The sequence below is a fragment of the Balaenoptera physalus genome, assembly GCF_965194825.1.
Source record: "Balaenoptera physalus genome assembly, chromosome: 1".
Taxonomy (NCBI): domain Eukaryota; kingdom Metazoa; phylum Chordata; class Mammalia; order Artiodactyla; family Balaenopteridae; genus Balaenoptera; species Balaenoptera physalus.
The window spans coordinates 89,085,581-89,108,316 of record NC_138882.1 but is presented as its reverse complement, the minus strand read 5'-3'; the positions used below and the strand labels follow the sequence as shown (position 1 = coordinate 89,108,316).

Sequence of the window (22,736 nt, the reverse complement as noted above, 5' to 3'; positions counted from 1 at the left end):
AATCTAAAAGCTCTCCAATGTTCATCATTCGGGAATTGTCTAAATTTATTACCATACATTCATAAGATGGAATTCTGTTCATGTGTTTAAATGCGACAGATCTGGTCGGTCTATAAAGTAACGACATGGAAAGTTCGACAAAATATCCTGCTATATGAAGAAAATTAGATAATAAAGATATCTAATTAGATATTGTCCCTGCCCCCATGGAGCAGTGAGAAAAAACTACAACAGGTATAAACGGGTATGTAAATTGGATTTTTTATTTTCCATATAAACACAGCAAAATCCATTTTTACACATCTCTAATGGTTGGCTATTTTCTTCCTAAGTGTGTACTTAGAATGAAAATGTAATATCTGGAATTTTCTGATGCTACAGCAGGAAGTAGTCTCTACTTAAGTGGGAAAAAAACCCCCAACAAACAGCTAATGACTATACAGTCAATAATGTTTACACAGATAATATTGTGAAGTTTCTTTTCACAGCACATCTAAATAAGTGTAACAGAGAAGGACCCTACGGGGCCTTCCTGGGACAGACCCCACCATGTCCTCTGCCTGTCTCTTGTCTCTAGAAAAACTTTAGAATAAAATTAATCAGAGAAATGGGAAAATACAGAAGCAAAGGAAAGCAGTCAAACAAAACCAAATAACAGTTTAGTCGTTAAACAAAGTCAAGGACCTTTAGTTCCTCTTCAAGGGCTACAGATAATATTCTGAGCCATAGCTTTTGAGCTGTTTTGCAGATACTGAAACCCATACCAGGTGGAAGAAGTTAACTACATGATGACCAGACTGTAGCCATGACATAAGCTGCTCCATCTTACACAATTCTGAGAACTGGCCTCAAGGAAATGGGAATAAACCAACCCTGGAACTGAAGATTAACTGTACTTAAAACAATCAAGATGATGCTGATCAGACCACCGCATGACCAACTTCAAGATGACTGTTGGAGCTGACTGTGCTGTCCTGCACATAGCCCCCTCCCTCCGCCTATACACCCTTGAAACTCCCCTTTCAAAAGCTCTTGCCCCCTGATCAGAAGCAGGGGAGTTGACCTTTGGACACAAGTCTGCCTTCTCCCCAGGTTGCCAGCCTCCTAAATAAAGCAACCTTTCCTTTCCTACCAACACTGGTCTCTCAAGTATTGGCTTTTGAAAGGCAAGCAGCTGAACCTGAGTTTGGTAACATAGGTTAAAAAAAAACAGGTAGGTCCATTTAAAGAAAACATTAAATAATAATAATGATGATGATGATAGGAAAAAATTCATCAATACAGTACTTAAATGACTAAAATGCAGAAAACACTGATTTAGAGCCAAAATCACTGAGTTCATGACATCCACAAAAAAGGGGTCGGGGAGGGGTGCCCATGGTTAATATATTTTACAAGCAATAGGATTAAAATCTTCAGAAGATTGCTATAACATTGTTTAATATAAAATAAATGTTAACTCTATGCTACAACTAATCTGAAATAACATGCCACTTATTCTATTAGCTGAAGTAGCTAATAAAATAGCTAATTAGCAGACACTGACAGGCTGACCCCAAATCCATTCTCAACAGCCTTCTCCCTTGCCACCTCCTACTACAAAGGACAGAATGCTCTCCTAGCTTTCTTTACAGCTGGGTGTGGGGAGCATGTGACAAAGTGCCCAGGGAATAGAATTTTCTAGGCAGGAAGTGAAGAGGTGGAAATGGAGCAGTGAAAAAGATTTCCTTTCCTTCAAAATATGGGACAAATAAACTGGTGCTATCCCTTTCCCCTTTCTTCCTGCTTGAAGTCCTAAGGCAGTAAGCATGAGGGAAAGACGAAGAGAATCACAGAGATCCAACCCCAACATGGTTGACACACTGAACTAATTTGCTGTGACCTACCTACAGACTTCTTGTTATGTGTAAGAAAAAAAAGCTTGTTTGAGCCATCATTAAATCAGGTTATATGTTGCTTGCATGTTACTAAGGTAATATGATTATCAGTAAAGGACATGTGAGAAAAAGAAGCTCATGTCTTTCTCCCACTCTTACTATCAGTTAAAGAGACAATGTAGTAGCAGAACAGACCACAATTTCCTATGGTATGAAGAGGCAAAGCAACCAAGGAGAACTGATACAAGCTAATATCTTCACATTGATATTTTATTAGTCTGGCAAGGAATTTTTGAGCAAAACATTTTAAAATCTGACCCCTGCTTTCTTTAACTGTACATGACCCAGCTCAACGGCTCTGTGAGAAGAGTGTTTACAGCCTAGTGCCTAAAAAATCCTAGGCATTTGGTAAATGTTAGTCACCTTCTTCTCTATTAGATTGCAGACAGGATATATGGCTGCCTAACGGTATTCATATTGTTTTTAAGCATTCATGCAGTAGAACTGACAAATTAGGGTAAATCTCCCCATTCTTATTTGACAACTAAAAAAAAAATCTTCTTGAAAGATTTTACTTCCATTAAAGGAAATGCAGCAGAAGCTCCATTTGTCCAACTGGCAAGAAATTATCAGCTAATAATCAGAGAAACACAAGATGATCACTTTACTTAGATGTCCCAACTCTCTTATTAATTTAAGGGCTGTGAACAAGGGCTGCTACCTAAAATGCTTAGATCCAATTTCTCTGGCCAAACTGAGATTATTTGATCATCAAAATGAATACTGATTAAAACAAAATGCATGAGTCCGGGCTAAAATAAGTAAGTAGACTGATAAGGTAGGGCAGGGAGAGAGAAAAACTTTTTTTTTTTTAACAACAGATTGTCTAATAGCTGTAGAAAGAATCAAAGAAACAGAAAATCATTATTGTATAGCCATTATAGTAATAATTCAGGCAAGAATCATCAATGGAGTCTAATATCATTAGGTAAAAAACTATTAGAGAACCAGATATTTACTCAATCTCCAAGTATCACCCCAGATTATATATTAATTACAAAAGAGAAGGGGCACCTTTATAAGAAAAATTTGGCAGGCACTGCCTTAACCAAATGGTCAAACTTAACATCACCCATGATAGGTCAAGCTGACATCATGTGCACCCTCTGTTGTGATACACCGAGAGGATATATCATTTATTTTGTATTCTTGCTCAGATATTTAATCTGAATGAAGAAACAATCAGACAAATCCAAATTAATGGACATCTTGCAAAAACCCCAAAAAACAAAAAACTAGTCTTGACTCTTAAAACTAAGGAAGATCATGTGTGGGTTTTCCAGCTGGCAGCACGAACTAGAAACCCAGCCATTAGCAAGCATTAACCACCAGACGTGTAAGCAAATAAGCCTGCAAATTTCAGTCAAGTCTTAAGCTTTAAGTCTTCTAGCTGTGGTCCCAGACATCACACAGCAAAGACAAACTATTTCCCCATACCCTATCCAAATTACTGACCCAAAGAAACTGTGAGAGAGAATACATGACTATTACTGTTTTAAGTCACCAAGTTTTAGAGTAATTTGTTATGCAATAATAGATAACTAACAGAGGCTCTAATAAGGCAGAATCTCAATTTTCCTCAATAGTACCGACCTCATAGGGTTACTGGGAACATTAAATGGGCTAATGAATATCAAGCCTGGCACAGTATGCATTCTTCATGAATGCTAGCTAGTATTAAAATAACTTCAATTTGTGCAGTTAGAAGTATGAATAGAAGAATGCATAAGGTGCTTTGGGAAAGCACAAAAAAAGAGCGTTTGATACAGTCCTGGGGGTCATGGGAGGCTTCCGCAATTCAGTGAAGGACTGATTAATTGGGTTAAAAAAGCAGTAGAGGTACTTCTGCCAGAGAAAACAGATTAAGAAAACATATAGAAGCATGAAACAGTATGGCATATGTAGAAAACTACAAGTTTCGTATTGGTAGGATAAAAAAAAGCAAGAAGTGACCAGAAACAAGGCTGCAGAGGTCGGGAGAGCCCAAAACCTCTATATAGAGGGCCTTGTATATGAAGTTATAGACCCCATGACAATGGATTTTAAGGCAGGAAGTGATACAGATCTGAAAATTGAGGCAGATAATCCTGCAAGGGTAATACGGGAGTAAAATTAAGAATGATAAAGCTTTGAAGGAGGCTAATGCCTCCACTGGGTATGCAACCAGAATAGAAGGTCACCAGGGATTTTAGTGAAAAAAGGGCCAGACTATAGTAGCAGGCAAACAAGAAAAGATGTAGATATGAACTAGGGGGAAAATGGTTGGACAAAATGGGAGTTGAGAAATAGGAAAAAAAATCAGAAAGACTTAATGTTTGATTGGATGTGTATATGAGTTGGATGAGACAAAGAAAAGATTTTAGATTAATGCCTAGGCAGAGAGTGGTACTTCCAATCAAAATCAGAAATAAAGAAAAAGGATCAGGTCTGGAAGAAAAGAGTTTGGTTTCCATTTTTGTAAGTTTGTAGTACCTATGGAACATCCAAATAGAAATGTCTAACAAGAGGTTATACATTCGAGTCTTAAATTAGGGAGAAAGGTCAAAAAGAAATATAGATTTGGGAGTGTTTGTATACAGGTAATTATTAGAACTGTGAGAGAACCTAATAATGGCCAGAAAACACTTACAGAGCAGTATTCTCAACCAGAGACAATTTTGCTCCCCCAGGGGAACATGTGGTAATATCTGGAGACATTTTTGGTTGTCATAACTTTGGGGGAGGGGGGGTTGGTTACTGCATGTAGTAGGTAGAGGCCAGGGATGCTGCTAAACTTCCTACAACACACAGGAGAGCCCTACAGAACAAAACTGTCCAGCCAAAATGTCAATAGTCCCAAAGTTAAGAAACCTTGTTGAAGGGTAAGCAGGAAACCAAAATGAAGGAAACACCTTAGGAAAACAAATATCTAGAAATACTATCCACAAGAAGGAGAAGTCAGAAAATAGGTAAGTCAAGAAAATATACTATCATGGAAGTCACAGAAGTAGAGAATTTCTAGAGGGAAGAAAAAGACCCAAAATGTTGAATTCGGTGAATTGGACCCATACAATAAAAATTTTAAAGTATCCACTCGGTATGCAACCAGAATAGAAGGTCACCAGGGATTTTAGTGAAAAAAGGGCCAGACTATAGTAGTAGAAGCATAATGAGAGATGAGAAAGTGCACAAAATAAACATAGGCTCCCCTTAAGAAATCTTATTCAAAGGGGAAGGAAATAAGATTAGGCAGTAACTAAAGCAGTGGTTCTCAACGCTGGCTACAATCAGAATAACCGAAGGAGCTTTTAAAAATTACAAATGCTTGGACCTCACCCAGAATAATGAAATCAGAATCCCTGGGGGTAGGGCCCAGGTATCTGTATTCTAAAAAATATCCTCAGTGACACTAATGTATAGCCAAAATTGAAAACCACAGAGCCAAAGGAGGAGGGAGGGGTATAAGGGGACGGGGCAGGGAGCAGTAAAGGGGGAAAAGAGAACAGCGAGAAGAAAATGAATGAAACAAAATCCCAAAAGATATAGGTACATGGGCTGATGGAGTTGCTTTGAAAAAAAGAAAGGATACCTCATCTCAGGAGACTGGAAGGAAAAATAAATACTGATGTCAAAGAAGTTGGGCACAGGGATTTGGGGAATTCATGCCTCAAGTCCTAATTTTTATAATGAAGAATAGAAATAAGCTGCTGAGAATCATCTACTAGATAGGAAATTCGGAGACTGAAATGTAGTGATAGTTCAAAATATTTGCAGAGGGAAATGCAAATTAAAAGCACTGATAGTTTAATGGAGATTAAATGCCCTTTACCAGCTGCAGGGGCACCAATGGGCACATTTATATGATTTCCTCCAGCAGTACTTATCCATCGCCAAGTAAAGGAGCATGGAAAAGTGGACCACAGCACTGACTGGCAGTTTAGCGGGTGGGAGAAGAAGCACAGGAGGTAAAAGTTTAGATGAACTTTAGTTGAGGAGTTCAACAATAGGGTCCAAGCCAGGTAGTAAAGGGAAAGTAATATAGATACAGTTTAACTGGCATAGGAAATGATGGATTTACCTCTGAGCACCATAAGTTATTAAAAGTCTAAGATACCATTGGCTTTTGTCCTAGACAATCCCATTAAATCAGACTTCCCATATCTTATAATTGTCCTAAGAAAGACTGTCTGCAACTAACTTTGTAATTTACAAAATATAAGATGAACTAATGGACAAATCAATGGATAGATATGTGATAATGTAAGTATAGTAAAATATTAATAGTAAAATCTAGGTGTGTGGAGGGGAGGGAAGTGTAGACTCTAGAACAGCAGTGTCCAATAGGACTTTCTGAGATGATGGAAATGTTTATAACCTGTGCTGTGAAATATGGTGTCTACTCGGTATCTGTGGCTACTGAGCCCTTGAAAAGTGGAGAGTGTGACTGAGGAATTTTGAGTCTTTTTAACTTTTAATTAATTTAAATTGATATAACCACATGTGGCTAGCGGCTGCTATCTCAGTGCAGCACTAGATGCATATATCCCTGGGTTCAAGTCCTAGATTCACCATTGATCCAAGTTACCTTACTTCTCTGAGTCTTAGTTTATTCTTGTATAAAATGAGAATAGCAACAATACCTACCATGTTATATGGATTAAATGAGATAAGCAGAAAAAGCATGAAGCACAATCCTATGCATACGGCAGACACTTTAGAAAAATTAGTGTTTATTATTCCTACTAAATGGGATCCATGAGATCAAGGACCACCATCTGTTTTGCTCACCATTATATCTCCAGTATCCAGTACAAGTGTCCCAGCATAAAAGACACTCAATAAATATTTGTTGCATGAATGTTTTGCAGAAGACTCTATATCATTATTAAATTTCATATTAAGTCCATTGCTCTAATCTATTGAGGTTTTTTTGAATCCTAATGTCATCCAGTATATCTGCTATCCCTTTCAGTATCTTCTGAAGTTTTGACAAACATATCACTGATACATTAATCTGAAATATTAATAAAAATATTAACCAGAGACCTATATCATTAGTTTTATCATCCTTCAGTTTATCATCATCAGTAAACTGATACTACTTGAGTAGAGACACTCAATTTAGCTTCATTTTCATTCTGTATATATATCCCCATCTTGTCCACAAAGGTAATAAGTATGAAAACCTTATAAAGATTAGATTATGTCAATATGTCCTTCATTGAAACTACCCTTTAAAAGAACTTAAATAACAACTTTGCACTCACCTTTCAAAAGCAGGGGATCTATCAGGACGAGTACTTCCTCGAGATCTGTATCTTTGAGTCACTGACAGCCGTGGAGGCCGACTTGGTCCCCAGAAGTCAGTGTGAGTTTGGTGACCCCTCTCATTGGCTCTATTATCTTGGTCCAGTAGACTGCTACTTAGAAAGGGTCTAAAATCTTGGAAAAACATCGTGGGGTCCAAATGGTCCCAGAACTAGTAAAAACCAGAAATAAACCACATGTTATTGATTTTAAGAAAAGGAGAAAGAGGAAACAGGAAGAAGAAATACTGAAAAAAGAGAGGATTAACTTTTAACACTTCAAAATTCAGCAGTTCCGAATTAAAGAAATGTATGCTTCTCCAATTTCGGAGGAGAAAAGAGAAGTCTTTCAAGTATATGCACAGGGGGAAAAAAATTTGCATACCAATAAACTATTTCCTTCATATAGAAACAAGCCAGGACTTCCCTGGTGGCGCAGTGGTGAATCCGCCTGCCAACGCAGGGGACACGGGTTTGAGCCCTGCTCTGGGAAGATCCCACATGCCACGGAGCAACTAAGCCCAGGAGCCACAACTACTGAGCCTGCACTCTAGAGCCCGTGAGCCACAACTACTGAGCCCGTGTGCTGCAACTACTGAAGCCCGCGTGCCTAGAGCCCGTGCTGCGCAACAAGAGAAGCCACCGCAATGAGAAGCCCGCGCACCGCAACGAAGAGTAGCCACCGCTCACAGCAACTAGAGAAAGCCTGCAACGCAGCAATGAAGACCCAGTGCTGCCAAAAATAAATTAATTAATTAAAAAAAAAAAAGAAACAAGCCGATGTCTGGACCTTAACACTGAGCTCAGATCCACATGCCTCTGACCAGTTTCCCATACTAAAAATAAAAACTCGAGCCAAAGGTGATCATGAACTTCTGTCCTAAGCATAGTCAACCATCTAGATCAACATTACAACCTTGTGTTTTGTAACAATGACATCCACATTTCCACCATAGAATAAAGTAAGATTAAATAAAATGGATGTATTTATACACTTGTAAAAAAAGGCAGCATCACCTCAAAGTGAAGACAGGTGTCTATAAAATACTTAACTTATAGAAGGTTCATCAGAAAGCTGTGGCAAAGCTGTGACAAAGCAGTGTAAGAATGCCTGATAAGACCATTCTATTGTACACACTTTTTACTAAAAGGGTCTTGGTGAGGGGAGTGTTTGTTGGGTTTGGCCAAGGAATCACTAAACAAAGAGTAAATGGAAAAAAAACAAATTTCCTCTGAAATAATTTAAATTTTATTTATCTGTTTATCCATCCGCCTGTTGACAGGCATTTGGGTTGTTTCTAATTTTTTATGATTACAAATAGTTGCTATGAACAATTATGTACATATCTATGGCTGAATCATATGGCTGAAGTATTTTTATCTTTTTTAAAAAACAGCTAGCCTGTTTTCTACAGTGGCTGTACCATTTTTACATTCAATTTCAGTTGCTCCATAGCCTCACCAAAAGTTAATATGGTCAGTCTTAAATTTTAACCATGCTGTAAGTGGTATAGTGGTATTTCATTTTGGTGGGTTTTTTTTTTGTGGACATGCCACGTGGCACGTGGGATATTAGTTCCCCAACCAGGGATCGAACCTATGCCCTCTGCAGTGGAAGCAGAGTCCTAACCACTGGACCGCCAAAGAATTCCCTCATTGTGGATTTAATTTGCATTTCCCTAATGACTAATGATGTTGAGCATTTTTTTTTTTTTTTGCCATCTATATATCTTCTTCGGTGAAGTAGATTGTTCAAATCTTTTGCCATTTTCTGAAACTGGGTTGTTTTCTCATTATTGCATTTTAAAAGGTCTCTACATAGCCTGGATACAAGGTCTTTTTAAAAAATAAATTTATTTATTTATTTATTCATTTTATTTTTGGCTGCACTGGGTCTCTAGAAAATAAATTTATTTGTTCAATAAATTAAGGAAAATTAGAATAGTTTTTTAAAAAGAATAAGAAGCATTAGAATGACTACCAGGAGCAGTGGATATTGAAAGAAAAATAAAAACAGTGCTCATCCTCAAATCAGCTCAGGGATGCCTGGAATATAAGGCTCAAAAATAAATGGAAATTAAGAGGTTTATAATATGCTGGCTGGGAAAGAAAGGACTCTCAAAACAAATCTCAAGACTATGGGTGAGGGGCTTCCCTGGTGGCATGGTGGTTGAGAATCCGCCTGCCAATGCAGGGGACCGGGGTTCAAGACCTGGTCTGGGAAGATCCCTCAGGCCGCAAAGCAACTAAGCCCATGCACCACAACTACTGAGCCTACGCACTAGAGCCCGCGACCCACAACTACTGAGCCCACGTGCCACAACTACTGAAGCCCGCACACACCTAGAGCCCGTGCTCCACAACAAGAGAAGCCACCACAATGAGAAGCCCGCGCACTGCCACCAAGAGTAGCTCTGCTCGCAGCAACTAGAGAAAGCCCACGCACAGCAACGAAGACCCAACGTAGCCAAAAATAAATAAAATAAATAATTTTTTTAAAAAAAGACTATGGGTGACTATGGCAAATTCCTAAATTTTATAAAAATACAGAGTATCCAAATGTCATTCACAAAGAAAAAAATACGATGTCCAATGCCCACCCACCCCCAAAATGTAAACACTCTGCCATAAACAATCTCTTGAAAGGCACCTTTTCCCAAATGAGTTTAAATTTAGAGGCTATGGACTCTGGTCAACTGGCAGTCACTGAACAAAAAACTGGCAAGGCTGACACCAAGACTGTTTTCTGTTTCACTCTTCTTCCTTCAGCTACCATTGAGTTTATGTTATGGTCTTTGCTTGGCAACAGTATTACTGGTGTGAACTTAGTCATGAATGACATGAACATAGTTATTCTTTGAACAACTGTTGAAGAGCTCAGGAGTTTTACTTGGTATTTCCAAATGGACTGGATGTGAAGTAGGCAGCACTGTGAAATGAGCTATTTTAACTCTTCATACTAAAAAGTGAGACAGATGAAAGATTTGGTTGAGTTAATTCAACCTTTAAGATCCCATCCAGGCTGCAGCTGCTCAAAGAACCCAAACTCTACCTGGCATTTGAGTACAAGCCCTCTGGCTGAGACTGGGAAGAACAGCAAACAGGTAAAGGATGATTTACTAGGTAAAGGAAAGTTAAAGGTTTGAAATCTTTAACTTCTTTTCACTAGGTTTAATCATTTAAAATTACCATCTTTGTAGGTCAAAAACAGTAGAATATCAACACTTTTATTTATTGTAGTTCAATTTAATTTAACTTTATGTTGTTCTTGATTATTTCAGAGCTTTCTCCACAGGTCCCAGCACACACAAAAGAGCATGAGCTGGTACTGGAGAGAGCCTTCATGAAGGTGGAAGTAAAACTGCCCTCAAAGACTACTGATCTCCTCCCCTAACTACCAGAGGTACTAGTCCCAGACCCCTGCTAACTATAGACTTAAATTACTAAACCCAAAGGGGAGGAGGGAGGAATCAGAGTTTTCATGTTCACCTCTGACCTCTTCATTCATTCCTCATTACTCTTCCCTACCAGAGGAGTGATGCATCTGATTGGTGAGTGGCAAAAGTCTAACATTTGCTAATTCGCATTTCTCCAATGGATGGAGTTCATTTATAAGGAGGCTGCACAAATGCAAAAGAAGTGGTTCTGAGTATTTGTGCCTGCTCAGCAGCGTCTAATTCTCAAGTGGGTCATCCTGTGCAGACTTAGGATGTCCATTTGGCCGCAGATCAACTATGCTCTCCAATTTGGCTGAATAAAAACTAAATCTTTATTTCCATCTGCCTGGCGTCTATGTTTTATTTCGCAGTATGTTCTAGACGCTCAGATGGAGAGAAGAGGTATGGTCAATTATCAACCATCACATATAACCAGACAGGTTTTAACACAGGATAACAGTTTAATATAGCACAGGCATGAAATAATATGAAGTCATAAAATATATAATTCTTATAACTATGAAGAGATAAGAAAAAAGATTTATGACATAATCCTAAGTAAATTTTAAAAATCAGAAATACAATACAGTATATTCTATGATTATATCTGAAAAGTTATGAAGCACGAATGTGAGAAATGGAAAGTATTAAAAATAAATAAATAAATAAACAAACAAAGCAAAAATAAGGTAATGAGAATATGGAAGATTTTTCATTTAAAAAAAAAAATCTTCTTAATGTTGTTACAATATCTTTCAGTATCTATGCCTCAGGACAAAACCTGAAAGGAAATGTATGGAGAAAGGGGGCTCTTAGAATAGTGGGACTCCAGATGCTTTTTAATACCTTTTTTATTGCCCATTGTAATGTTGCATATGTAGCAAAACAAACTTTATTTAAATAAATATAAATCAGACTGCTCAGAGTACCCTGCCTTCTTGCACACCTGGGAGTTCTTTTTCTAGAAAGCCATCTATCTTATTTTCTGCTAATCTGAGGCAGCAGCCACAGCCGCTCTTGCACTGAAGTGATAAAACTGAGGTAAGTTGAGACCTTCCGATCAGATGTCTCACTGGCACCAGGTCATGGTCAGAAGCTTTCAAGTAGTCAATGAAACCCCTCAGATAGCCATGGGCTCCATTCCCCAGGTTATCAACAGGAACCTCGGTATAGCTATGTCCTCTCTCTCTACAAACTGCTAGCAACATTTCTAGATTCACTCTCCACTGACCCTCACACATTACTCATAGTTCCCATTTAACTGGCAACCCTCCTCCATCCTCATCCACCCTCCCTATCTCCCCCACCAGACCCAATTCAGAAAAAAAAATCAATACCAATTATATTAGAAATTTTGGGGCTTCCCTGGTGGCGCAGTGGTTGAGGGTCTGCCTGCCACTGCAGGGGACATGGGTTCGAGCCCTGGTCTGGGAAGATCCCTCATGCCGCGGAGCAACTGGGCCCGTGAGCCACAACTACTGAACCTGCGCGTCTGGAGCTTGTGCTCCGCAACACGAGAGGCCACGACACTGAGAGGCCCGCGCACCGTGATGAAGAGTGGCCCCCGCTCGCCGCAGCTAAAGAAAGCCCTTGCACAGAAACAAAGACCCAACACAGCCAAAAAAATAAAAATAAAAATTAATTAATTAATTAATTAAAAGAAAAAAAAATTCTTATTTAAAAAAAAAAAAAAGAAATTTTGCTTGGACTAAGCCTCTTCTGATACATCTAGTATTTTAAGAATTCAGCTATTAGTAAATGCTAATTAAGAAAATAACCTCTTCATTGTACAAGCAACTCTGGCTGAAGAAAAACAGAGCAAAACTGAGCATAAGCCTTTGCTGAAATTACCAACTGAAATATAGAAAAGAAAAATAGCTTTCGTTTCCACACATAATTTTCTTTTTATTTATTTATTTATTTATTTTTGGCTGCATTGGGTCTTCATTGCTGCGCATGGGCTTTCTCTAGTTGCGGCAAGTGGGGGCTACTCTTCGTTGCAGTGTGCGGGCTTCTTATTGTGGTGGTTTCTCTTGTTGCAGAGCACGGGCTCTAGGCGCGCGGGCTTCAGTAGTTGTGGCACACGGACTCAGTAGTTGTGGCCCACGGGCTCCAGAGCGCAGGCTCAGTAGTTGTGGCGCACAGGCTTAGTTGCTCTACGGCATGTGGGATCTTCCTGGACCAGGGCTCGAACCTGTGTCCCCTGCATTGGCAGGCGGATTCTTAACCACTGTGCCACCAGGGAAGCCCTCTCCACACATAATTTTCTTTCTAAGTTTTTCCTCCAGGGACATTGGTATAAGACCTTATGGCCTATGAATACTATCTTGAGATAGCGTTTCTCACCTCTTTGCTTATCTAAATTCCACCTACCCTTTAAGGCTTTAGTACTTGAAGCCTTGTTCTACCTTCTCCACGAAGGAGTTTTACCTTCTCCATGAAGTCTTAATAATGGCTAAAATTTATTAAGCGCTCACTATATGGCAGGCACACTGGCCCACACACCTGGCATGTATCAACTCACCTAATCCTCATGACAACCCTCTGAGGTAGGTATTATTATTTTCCCCAACTTACAAAGGAGAACACAGAGGCACAGAGAAATTCTAAGTAATTTTGCCCAGGTTACCTAGTCAGTAAGTAGAGCCAGGGTTTAAACTCAGGCAGTCTGGATCCGTGCATATCACTATGTCATTTGACCCCTTTCCTAAAGATTTTAGTCTTCCCAAAGACTGCAGCCCACCTAATCTCTCGCTTCTACTGTACTTGTTACATCCCCATAATGAGTTTATTATACTCTCTGTACACACTTGTTTTCATATCTGTTTCATATGTTTGCACTTGTTACCCAACTAAATTATAAGTTCCTTGCTGGCAAGGCAACCGTTAACATTTGCTTCTTGCCCCTACTTCTAGCAGAGTGCTGGAAGTGCACTAAACATATACTTCTTAGATGATTTTTTTTTAAATCCCTGACAACTTCTACAGTATTAAAAGATAAGACTTTTTTTTTCTATTTTTTACGTGCAAAATATCATTTAAAAAGGAGAAAACTGAAATATTCAGGCATGATGACAAGGGAAAACTGGGCATAATCATGCCGTTGCTACAAACCCTTAAGAACATGAAGTCACAGGCTATGACTAAGCAAAATTACTTCAACACCTGAAGGATAACTTATGCAGTCAGTGTCAGATTTAGCATTACTAAAGTTAGGAAACTGACTATATATATTTATTTTTCTTCTGAATGCATCTCCTCCTGGTGAGTCATATCTATAAAACTGACAGACCAATGTATTTCCATCTCCTAAAAGAGAACTAACACTTAAGGAAAATCAGATGAAGTCTCTTCTGCATATGCATAACCAGTAAGTGAAAATCTGTGTAATCAGGAATAGCACACACAAGGAAAAAAATTACTAAAACCAGAAAGGCTTCCAGGCCTGGCTAGCAGAATCAATTTTAAGTAATATTTTTCCATCCACCAAAATGAGAAAGTGGGAGTTCAAAGACATAATCTGTCTTGAATCACACTAATCAACCCATGTACCAAGGCAGTTCAGAGTTAAGCAAAAAGCTGAATACTGGGTATTAAGAAGTACCACAGACCATAAGTAAAAGAAAATACCTTAATAAAACAGGACTGTTACCCAAACATTTCATTAAGTTTCTTGACTATAAATCTAACAACAGAAAAATCTGGGGAGCTGGGAATTCCCTGGTAGTCCAGTGGTTAGGACTTGGCACTTTCACTGCCAGGGCCCAGGTTCAATCCCTGGTCAAAGAACTAAGATCTGGGAAGCTGAGCAGCGAGTCCAAAAAAATTTTTTTAAAAACCTGGGAGCTACAGGTCTTAAGATAATTTTCAGAGGATAAAGAAGAGAAGCTTAGGGTTTTATGGGCTTCTTATTGAATACCAGTTTTCAAATACACTGCAAATACAGTTTTAATTTACACACAAATAACTACCAAAAAGTTTTGCTAGTTCTTCAGGTACTTGAACTATCTCCAAAAAAGGCTAATGTGAACCTGAAACAGAAAGAAATTCTGATTATGGGATTTAAGTGGTTTTTTTTTCTTTTAGCATCTGTTAGCTTTCTAGAGCTAACCAAGCTGTGCGGCAACAGGATCAAAAGCAAACCAGTGTTTTTTGTAGGCAGAGCTGGTCTGTCCCTTGTGAGATAACAGTCTCTAAATGCTTATAAACAGAGTACTTAATGCCACTTAAAATTGTACACTTAAATTGTACACTTAAAAATGGTTAAAATGGCCCAAAAAAAACAGATTTTAAGTCAATGGATTAAATGAAAAAGAAAATTACTGCGTTTAATTTAAAATGGTATTCAAGGATACAGATTAATGTCTTATTTTCAAATCCTAGTTAAGATTATTTTCCCCAAAAAATATGGATGCCACATTATATAAAGAACTGGAAATTAATTGTAGGTCCCATCTTGAGACCTGGAAGGCAAGCAAATATCTTATCCTTAATCTGGCCCTGAAATTCCAATTACAAACTACCACATTCATTAAAGGTAATCTCTAGAAACCAGTACCTCTGTGTAAAATCATAGACTGTGCCTCATTGTGACTTCAATTACAACTCATCCTGCCCTGTTCTTTACTTGACTGTCAGACCACTAAGAGTCTGCAACACTGTTATTTAAAAAACAACACAAGCTTTTTATTCTCACACCATATACACAATATAGAAGCAGAAAACAGAACTGAAAACACCACCAGGTTTCAAATATAGCACAGCTCTCTCCTAATCAAAGGTTTACTAAAAGTAACATGCCAAAGCCCCAACTACTGAATACAAATCTTTCTAAGACTACTCTTGCCCATATTTTTCTTATACATTCTGATGTTTTGCTGCACTGGGAAGTGAAAATCTGTCATGGTTTTAACACCCACCCACTATCTAAAGAATCCATACAGCCAAAGGAAAACTTACCTCTGCAAAATGTGTTGATGTGCTGCTGCCACCACCTAAAAAACTGAAGAGAAAAGGCAATGAGTAGTGATTCTATTCCCAGGAACAAGCTTCCCTCCTGGAAGCTAAATACAGAATGGTACAATGAGAGCAAATCCCAATAAGGAAAAATAACTCATCCCAACATGACACCCTCAAAGGAAATTATGAAGAACTGGCATGTGGATTAATCTATGAAAAATATTATAACAAACTACAAAATCAAGGATAAGCCAAATGAGAAACTGGGGAGAGGGCTTCCCTGGTGGTGCAGTGGTTAAGAATCTGCCTGCCAATGCAGGGGACACAGGTTCAAGCCCTGGTCCAGGAAGATCCCACATGCCGCAGAGCAACTAAGCCCGTGCGCCACAACTACTGAGCCTGCGCTCTAGAGCCCGCGAACCACAACTACTGAAGCCCATGTGCCACGACTACTGAAGCCTGCGCGCCTACAGCCTATGCTCCGCAACAAGAGAAGACACTGCAATGAGAAGCCCGCACACCGCAACGAAGAGTAGCCGCCGCTCGCCGCAACTAGAGAAAGGCCGCACACAGCAACAAAGACCCAACACAGCCAAAAATCAATAAATAAAATAAATAATTTTTTTTTAAAAATTGGGGAGAGGGACTATCACAGAGAAGGAAGAAGGATCCACAGCCAGCAATGCAACTCAAATCTGAGCAAAGGAAGAAAAACATCTATTCTCAGAAGCTAAGAAATAAAACAAGATTCTCAAAATAATATTTCATTTAAAAAACCATTTAACCACCAGATGAACACAACATTTGAAACTACCGGGAATGATTAAATGTAGTAATGCAAGGGGTCTGGTACTATATTTAGCACCTTACAAAAGGGCTCAATAAATATTTTTTCTTCTTCTGATAGCTTATCTTATTCTATGATTATCCTACCCACCCTTCAGGGCCCATCCTCCATTAAGTCTTTTCTAAACTCACCAACCAAACAAGACTCCTCCAAACCCCTCTGCACTCTGACTTTGATTCTAAATTCGACCTTGTATTATAAATATCTAGAATTTGCCTCATCCATTTCTACTCGTTCTCCTCCTTTCATAAACATAAATTCAGAGGGTAAAGACTGTATTTTATTAATACCACAAATATATGTGTTTATTATGTCAGCCATTATACAGAGCACTCACCACTTTTGAAAACCTTGCTTTACCATATCCTATATTGATAACTGGAAAGTAAAAGTTGTTGAATTAATATCACATGTATAAACCTACTCCCAAAGACTGGGGAAAAATATTTGATCCCACTGTCCCCATGAAATCTGCAAAGAAGAGAGGAAACTGGCTAACACACTTTGGCGGAAACGGGATGGAAAGTATCACAAGAACTGCTGGATATCACTTTTACTTCAAGAGACACACACAAGTGCACCAAAGTACACACACTAGCACACAAGCATGCACACACTCACCCCAATGAAATAAAGCCCACAAACTATTACAAATAGCTTTCATTTTCAGAATTACAATACCAATCCAGGCATTGCACTCAGCTCATTGAGGAAACAAACACACTTCAGTTAGTCTGGAACCAAAAGTGAAAAAACGAGGCTAATGCCATTCTCTACATCATCATTCTCAGGCCTTATTCTCTAATTAGAAACCACTGAACAACTGTATTTGCTTCAGAAGTTAAAACGTTGTTTGTAAAAAACACTTCAAATGTAGAACAAGCCCAAAAGTACCAGTACATCTATGCTAAATAGATAAATAATTGAACTACCACTATGTATCCATTTTATTACTCAAGCCTGGATAGGCTTCCAGGGCTCTTTCCTGACTTTACCATATAGTTTCAAGAATTCAAACATCTTTGGTAATTAAAGCTATCAACCCTATCTTTTGGGGTTCTTCTCCCCCTGAAACTCCCTCAGTCAGCATTCCCTTTCCTTATAATTCCTTTGTATTTTAAGAATGATAAGGCTAATCACAGAGAAGGGATAATAACAACCACATCGTTCTGAGAAATGGTACAAAGCTTAAGAAAACTTACAAGATGTCCCTCTAGATGAATGTCTAACAGCAAATGGAACCCATTATCCAATATTTACATAAGAACTTGCTCTCATTAATTTTTACCATCCACTACTTACTACTGTAATTGCTAAGTATTCAAATAAGCAAATGTTTATGAACTTTATAGAAGGGAATACCATGTTACCTCTAAGACACTGATTCTAAGACAAAGATTTCTTCAACTATTTAAAACACTGATCTTTCAAAGGACATAATCTTTGCATTTGAGTATCTGCTGCTACCAATAACACCTGTACAGGACAACCTTTGACTTACAAAGGCACAAAGAAAAGAATTAAGTCAAGTGAGAGCAGGATCCATAGAATTCAGAGTTCCCCTCTAGAAAAGATTCATCCTGCAGTTACTCACAGACCTCATTTATAACCATACTTTGTATACAGGGCTAAAGAAACCAGGATTAGTATTTGAAAACTGAAAAAATCGCCCCCCAACAACCAGTATGCTCTTTATTCAATGCATGCAGAGCATACCTGCTTGAAATAAGTATTAGATGCAATTATAACAGCACAAATAAAAAGCTGTCCCAAGTTAGCATGCCATCCACACAAAATTGCTAATTTTGCTACCAAGCTAATCTTATAGATTTAGAATTGGTATTGTGTTATTTAAAACCAAGATTATTATATCAACACTTAAGTGTTGTACCAAACTAGATCCCATGCCATATATATGTTGCCTTAGAAGCTCCAGTTGATTTATACATATATAATTACTAATCATTAATAAAGTTAAACTAATTGTACATACTGTAAAATGTGTAGTTTTTCCTGGTTGTGGAAGGGACCTTCAACTTTATATTCTGCCAACAGCAACAGTAAAGGAATTATTTACTGCCATTAAAATCCCCAAAGTCATCCCAAGATTAAAAGAAGTTTCAGATTACAGATTCTTTTTCCCCAGTCAGTATTTCTTCAATTGTCCAACCAATGTTTAACCAGATAGCCACAAAGGAACAAATGTGTTATTACATTTACCCCAAAAAGGCCCTCCTATCAACACTATTCTACTTTTTGTTAAGCTTTCATAGTTTTAATCATATTAACCAAGAAGGAATACCTAACACTGTCACTTTCAGAAATAATGTCCCCTTTTTATAGGTTTTATACCATTAGTAAAAGCAACAAGAGCCAATTTCAAGCATTACCAACACACTGATATTACAGTGGCAAGATGGCATAAGTTTGACCGCAATAATCCTAATAAGGACAAGGGACCCAAAGCTTCCGCAAGAGTAACAACTCAGTTTCACTGGCTAGAACAGCCTGTTTATCTTACTAGATATCTTTGCCAGAAGTCGCTCACCAGCCCACCAAAGAAGTATAACAGCAATTTACCTTCAGGCCACAGAGTGGTCACTAAAAACCAACCAATAATCCAAGAGAACCCCAAACTCTCAGAAAATATATGAAAACTTACCAGATTTACTATGATATGGATACAGAGGTTTCCAAGGAATGCCACAGTAGATCTCATCACACCCACTATCACATCATTTTCCAAATTTTCCCATTTTTCTTCCCTTTCGCTCTGCCACTTTTCTTCTCTCTCTCTCAACAGAGTATGTTATAAAACAAATTCCCTTCTATTCATTCAGTTGATGCTGAGAAAAATAATTTTGATAACAGAATGCCTGATTTATTCATGAGCTTGTACAATACCTGGAATCATCTGTCATTTCTTCAATAAAGCCTGATTCACATCTGGGACAAATATATTCCTATAAAAGAAAGGAAGACAAATAAAAGTCGTTCATCAGAAAGCTAAGTATATAGTTTCAGAGTAATATGCAGTACACAAGCTGATGCTGTGAAATGTTGTATGTACTTGCTGACTCCCAGGACAGTTATTTCTGTTATTCTCTGGCAAATAAAGAATTCCATGAGATGTCTACAGAATGGCTTCACAAGCGGTTCCCACCGAGAACTAAAAGAATGTCAAAGTTTTTTATTTTTTTTAAACTGGAATGAATTCATTATCTAATTTTCTATTCAAATCTACTGAAAAAGTTCCACTACATATATCAGAGCAGTAGAAGATTATAATATTCATGGGTACAGAAATTGCTATTTTTTTTTTACTATGTACATACAGGAGACATAAACTGAATCACAGAATAAATCAATTTGTAGACTAGGAATTTACAGTGAAGTTTTACAATATTTCTGATCTGTTTTTTGATTATCAGTGGTTCCAAATAAAACTTAATATGCTCAGGTATTCTATAGAAATGATAATTTAAATAACCAGAACAATCCCATTAGATCAGCTTCTATTTCCTTAATTACCATGAATCTTTCTTTTAAATAAGTAAATATTTCTTTTAAATATCAAGCTTCGGGGCTGATAAGAAAGAATATAATTTAGGCTGCCTTACCATAGTTTTAAAAGAGTATACTTTAACTACCTATTAAAATAGATCTGGGAAAGACATTTTCAACTATTTTCTTGCTCTCTATATTTTCTAAACCTGCAAGTTTGTCTTATCAGAAGGAAATGTAAGCTGTATTTGCCTACTCAAACAAAGACAAGTCAGAATGGTAACTCAAATATTCAAATGCTTTCTTAAAAGAGATATAAAGAAAAAAGACCAATCCCTTCTGTCAAGGAGATTAGTTTGGTGAGGAGACAGTCAATGCAAGAAATAGTAAAATTTAATAAAAGACTTTCTTTAATCAGTGCACACTGGGAATATATACAAATACCAAAGTTTGCCTGAGGGAATCAGGGAAGGCTTTATCTGAAACAGAAACTTAAAATAGTAGTCTGCGCAATAAAAACGAAAATTATGGGTTAAAAACTGTAACAACAGAATACAGCATGCATGGAGGTTGGAGGGGAATGGTATGATGCGTATGAATAGGCAGGCTGGAACCAGACTGTGGAAAACTTCAGATTACCGTGAACTTTACCCTATGGATTAGAAATCTCTCAGCCTTTTCTCTCCTCTACACACATGAAAGACGAGAAACACTCATAATGGGCATACTGTGAACTTCTCCAGATATGAAATAATCTGGAGACCATATGAATCCCTGAGCCCCTCCCTCTATTCCTTCATCCCCCACCCTCCCAGGTAGCAGTAACTACATTCCTTTCTCTCCCACTAAGAAAGTTTATCTGAAAGGAAGTGAGATTGACTTTAGAAGGCTAAACTTAAATCTAGTCTAAAGTTAAAAAGAAAAAAATACCAATTACAAAATGTGATTTGTCACCATCCCAGTGCCAGGCCCTCCTCTTTCTTTTCTTTTCCTCTCTCACTCATTCCCATTGCTTTAAAATCCCCTGTATGAAAAAAATTAAAAATAAAAATAAATAAATAAATATCCCATATGTGGAACAACTCCCAAATGTCTATCTCTAACCCAGGCCACTCTTCTGAACTCCAGATTCATTTATCCTCATAGGTATTTTCTCTCATGCTCTTTCTCTCTCTTACACACACACACACACACTCAAGAGGCGGCATTATCAGTTTGTTCATACCAGAAAACTGGGAGTCATTCCTAACACCTCCCTCTCTGTTGTCTTCCACATCCAACCATCAAATCCTGGCACTCCTACCATGAACACATTTCTCAAACCTACTCCTTGCCCCACTGCCTTACTATCTTAACCCAAGCCAACACTGGCTCTAGACAATGAATAACTTCCCTCTTAAGTGTTGCCCTGCTTCTCTTCTAGCCTTTTCCCGTCTGTTCTGCATGAAGAAGTCAGAATGATCTTTTTAAAACATAAAATGGACCATATATCATTTCCCATCTTAAAACCTTTCAACTATTTCCAAAAACACTTCAAATAAAATCAAACTCTTAGGGGCTTCCCTGGTGGCGCAGTGGTTGAGAGTCTGCCTGCCAATGCAGGGGACACGGGTTCAAGCCCCGGTCTGGGAAGATCCCACATGCCGCGGAGCAACTAGGCCTGTGAGCCACAACTGCTGAGCCTGCGCGTCTGGAGCCTGTGCTCCGCAACAGGAGAGGCCGCGATAGTGAGAGGCCTGCGCACCGTGATGAAGAGTGAACCGCTTGCCGCAAGTAGGGAAAGCCCTCGCACAGAAACGAAGACCCAACACAGACAAAAATAAATAAATAAATAAATAAATAACATTAAAAAAAAAAAATCAAACTCTTAAACATGCCTTACAAGGCCCTAATTCAGCTGGTCTCTGTTTAACTTGCCAATCTCATTTCAGGCTACCCTCCCTCAGTGAATTCCAGCTACAAGGACCTTCTTTCAGCTCCTCTAACTCATCAAGCTCATTCCTACCTCAAGCTTTCATACATTCTGCTCCTACGACTGAAACACTCTTCCCCTAACTTTTTGCATGGCAAGGGACTTCTAGTCCTTTAGGTCTCCATTTTAAGGTCATGTCAGAAAGTCCCTCTTTCATCATCCAATCTAAAGTGGTTTCCTCTTATTATTTTCTCCTACAGCACCCTGTTCATTCCTTTATAGCACTTATCACAATTTGTAATTATATATTTGTTTAATGCTTTTTTAATGTCTGTCACCATTCAATAAGCTTTAAGTTTTGTAAAGGCAGGGTCCAGATCAGTTTTGTTTACCATTATATCCCTAGGACAGAAAGGTGTTCAATAAATATTTATTGAATAAACAAACATGAAATTACTTGCCACACACCTCACAACTAGGAGTCAAAGTACCAGAATCTAATACAATTAGAGAATGGTTAGAGTGGAAGTAAAGAAAAGAGCTGGAAGCTTAAGAAGTTGTGGCCTGCTCATGGGAGAGTGAAGCCTAAGATTTCAGAAGTAGCAATGCTCTGGATGATCACAAAGTCCAAGATACAGCTATGGGAGTAGGTGGCTAAAGTGGAGTAGGTATGAAGGTCTTTAGACTTAAAGGGTGGTCTACATTGATTCTAAACTTCCAATAATGTTTAGAGTTGTGGTAGAGAGAAAATAATTTCAAAAGGCAGATATTACAATTGGGAAGACAAAAAAGACTTGAAGCAAGAATCACACTGATTTAGAGTAGAGAAATGTACAAGTCCTCTCTTCATGATCC

General features: G+C 38.2%; 1 protein-coding gene and 1 long non-coding RNA gene across 4 annotated transcripts in view; one reads left to right on the top strand and one right to left on the bottom strand.

Annotated features, from left to right (window-relative positions):
• RNF115 (ring finger protein 115) overlaps positions 1-22,736 on the bottom strand; it is a 59,479-nt gene that overhangs the window by 21,518 nt on the left and 15,225 nt on the right. For 2 of the 3 annotated variants that reach the window (XM_082460122.1, XM_082460124.1), the window contains 3 exons: positions 19,370-19,428; positions 15,619-15,661; positions 7,184-7,395 (listed from right to left, as the gene is read on the bottom strand). In XM_082460122.1, the coding sequence (XP_082316248.1) occupies positions 7,184-7,395; positions 15,619-15,661; positions 19,370-19,428 (314 nt within the window). Of the gene's footprint in view, positions 1-7,183; positions 7,396-15,618; positions 15,662-18,458; positions 18,511-19,369; positions 19,429-22,736 lie in introns of all 3 variants that reach the window. The other variant, XM_082460123.1, reaches the window with a different exon arrangement.
• LOC309660280 lies at positions 7,407-12,313 on the top strand. Its single transcript, XR_014263317.1, has 2 exons — positions 7,407-10,625; positions 10,754-12,313. It is a non-coding gene; the product is annotated as an uncharacterized lncRNA (long non-coding RNA).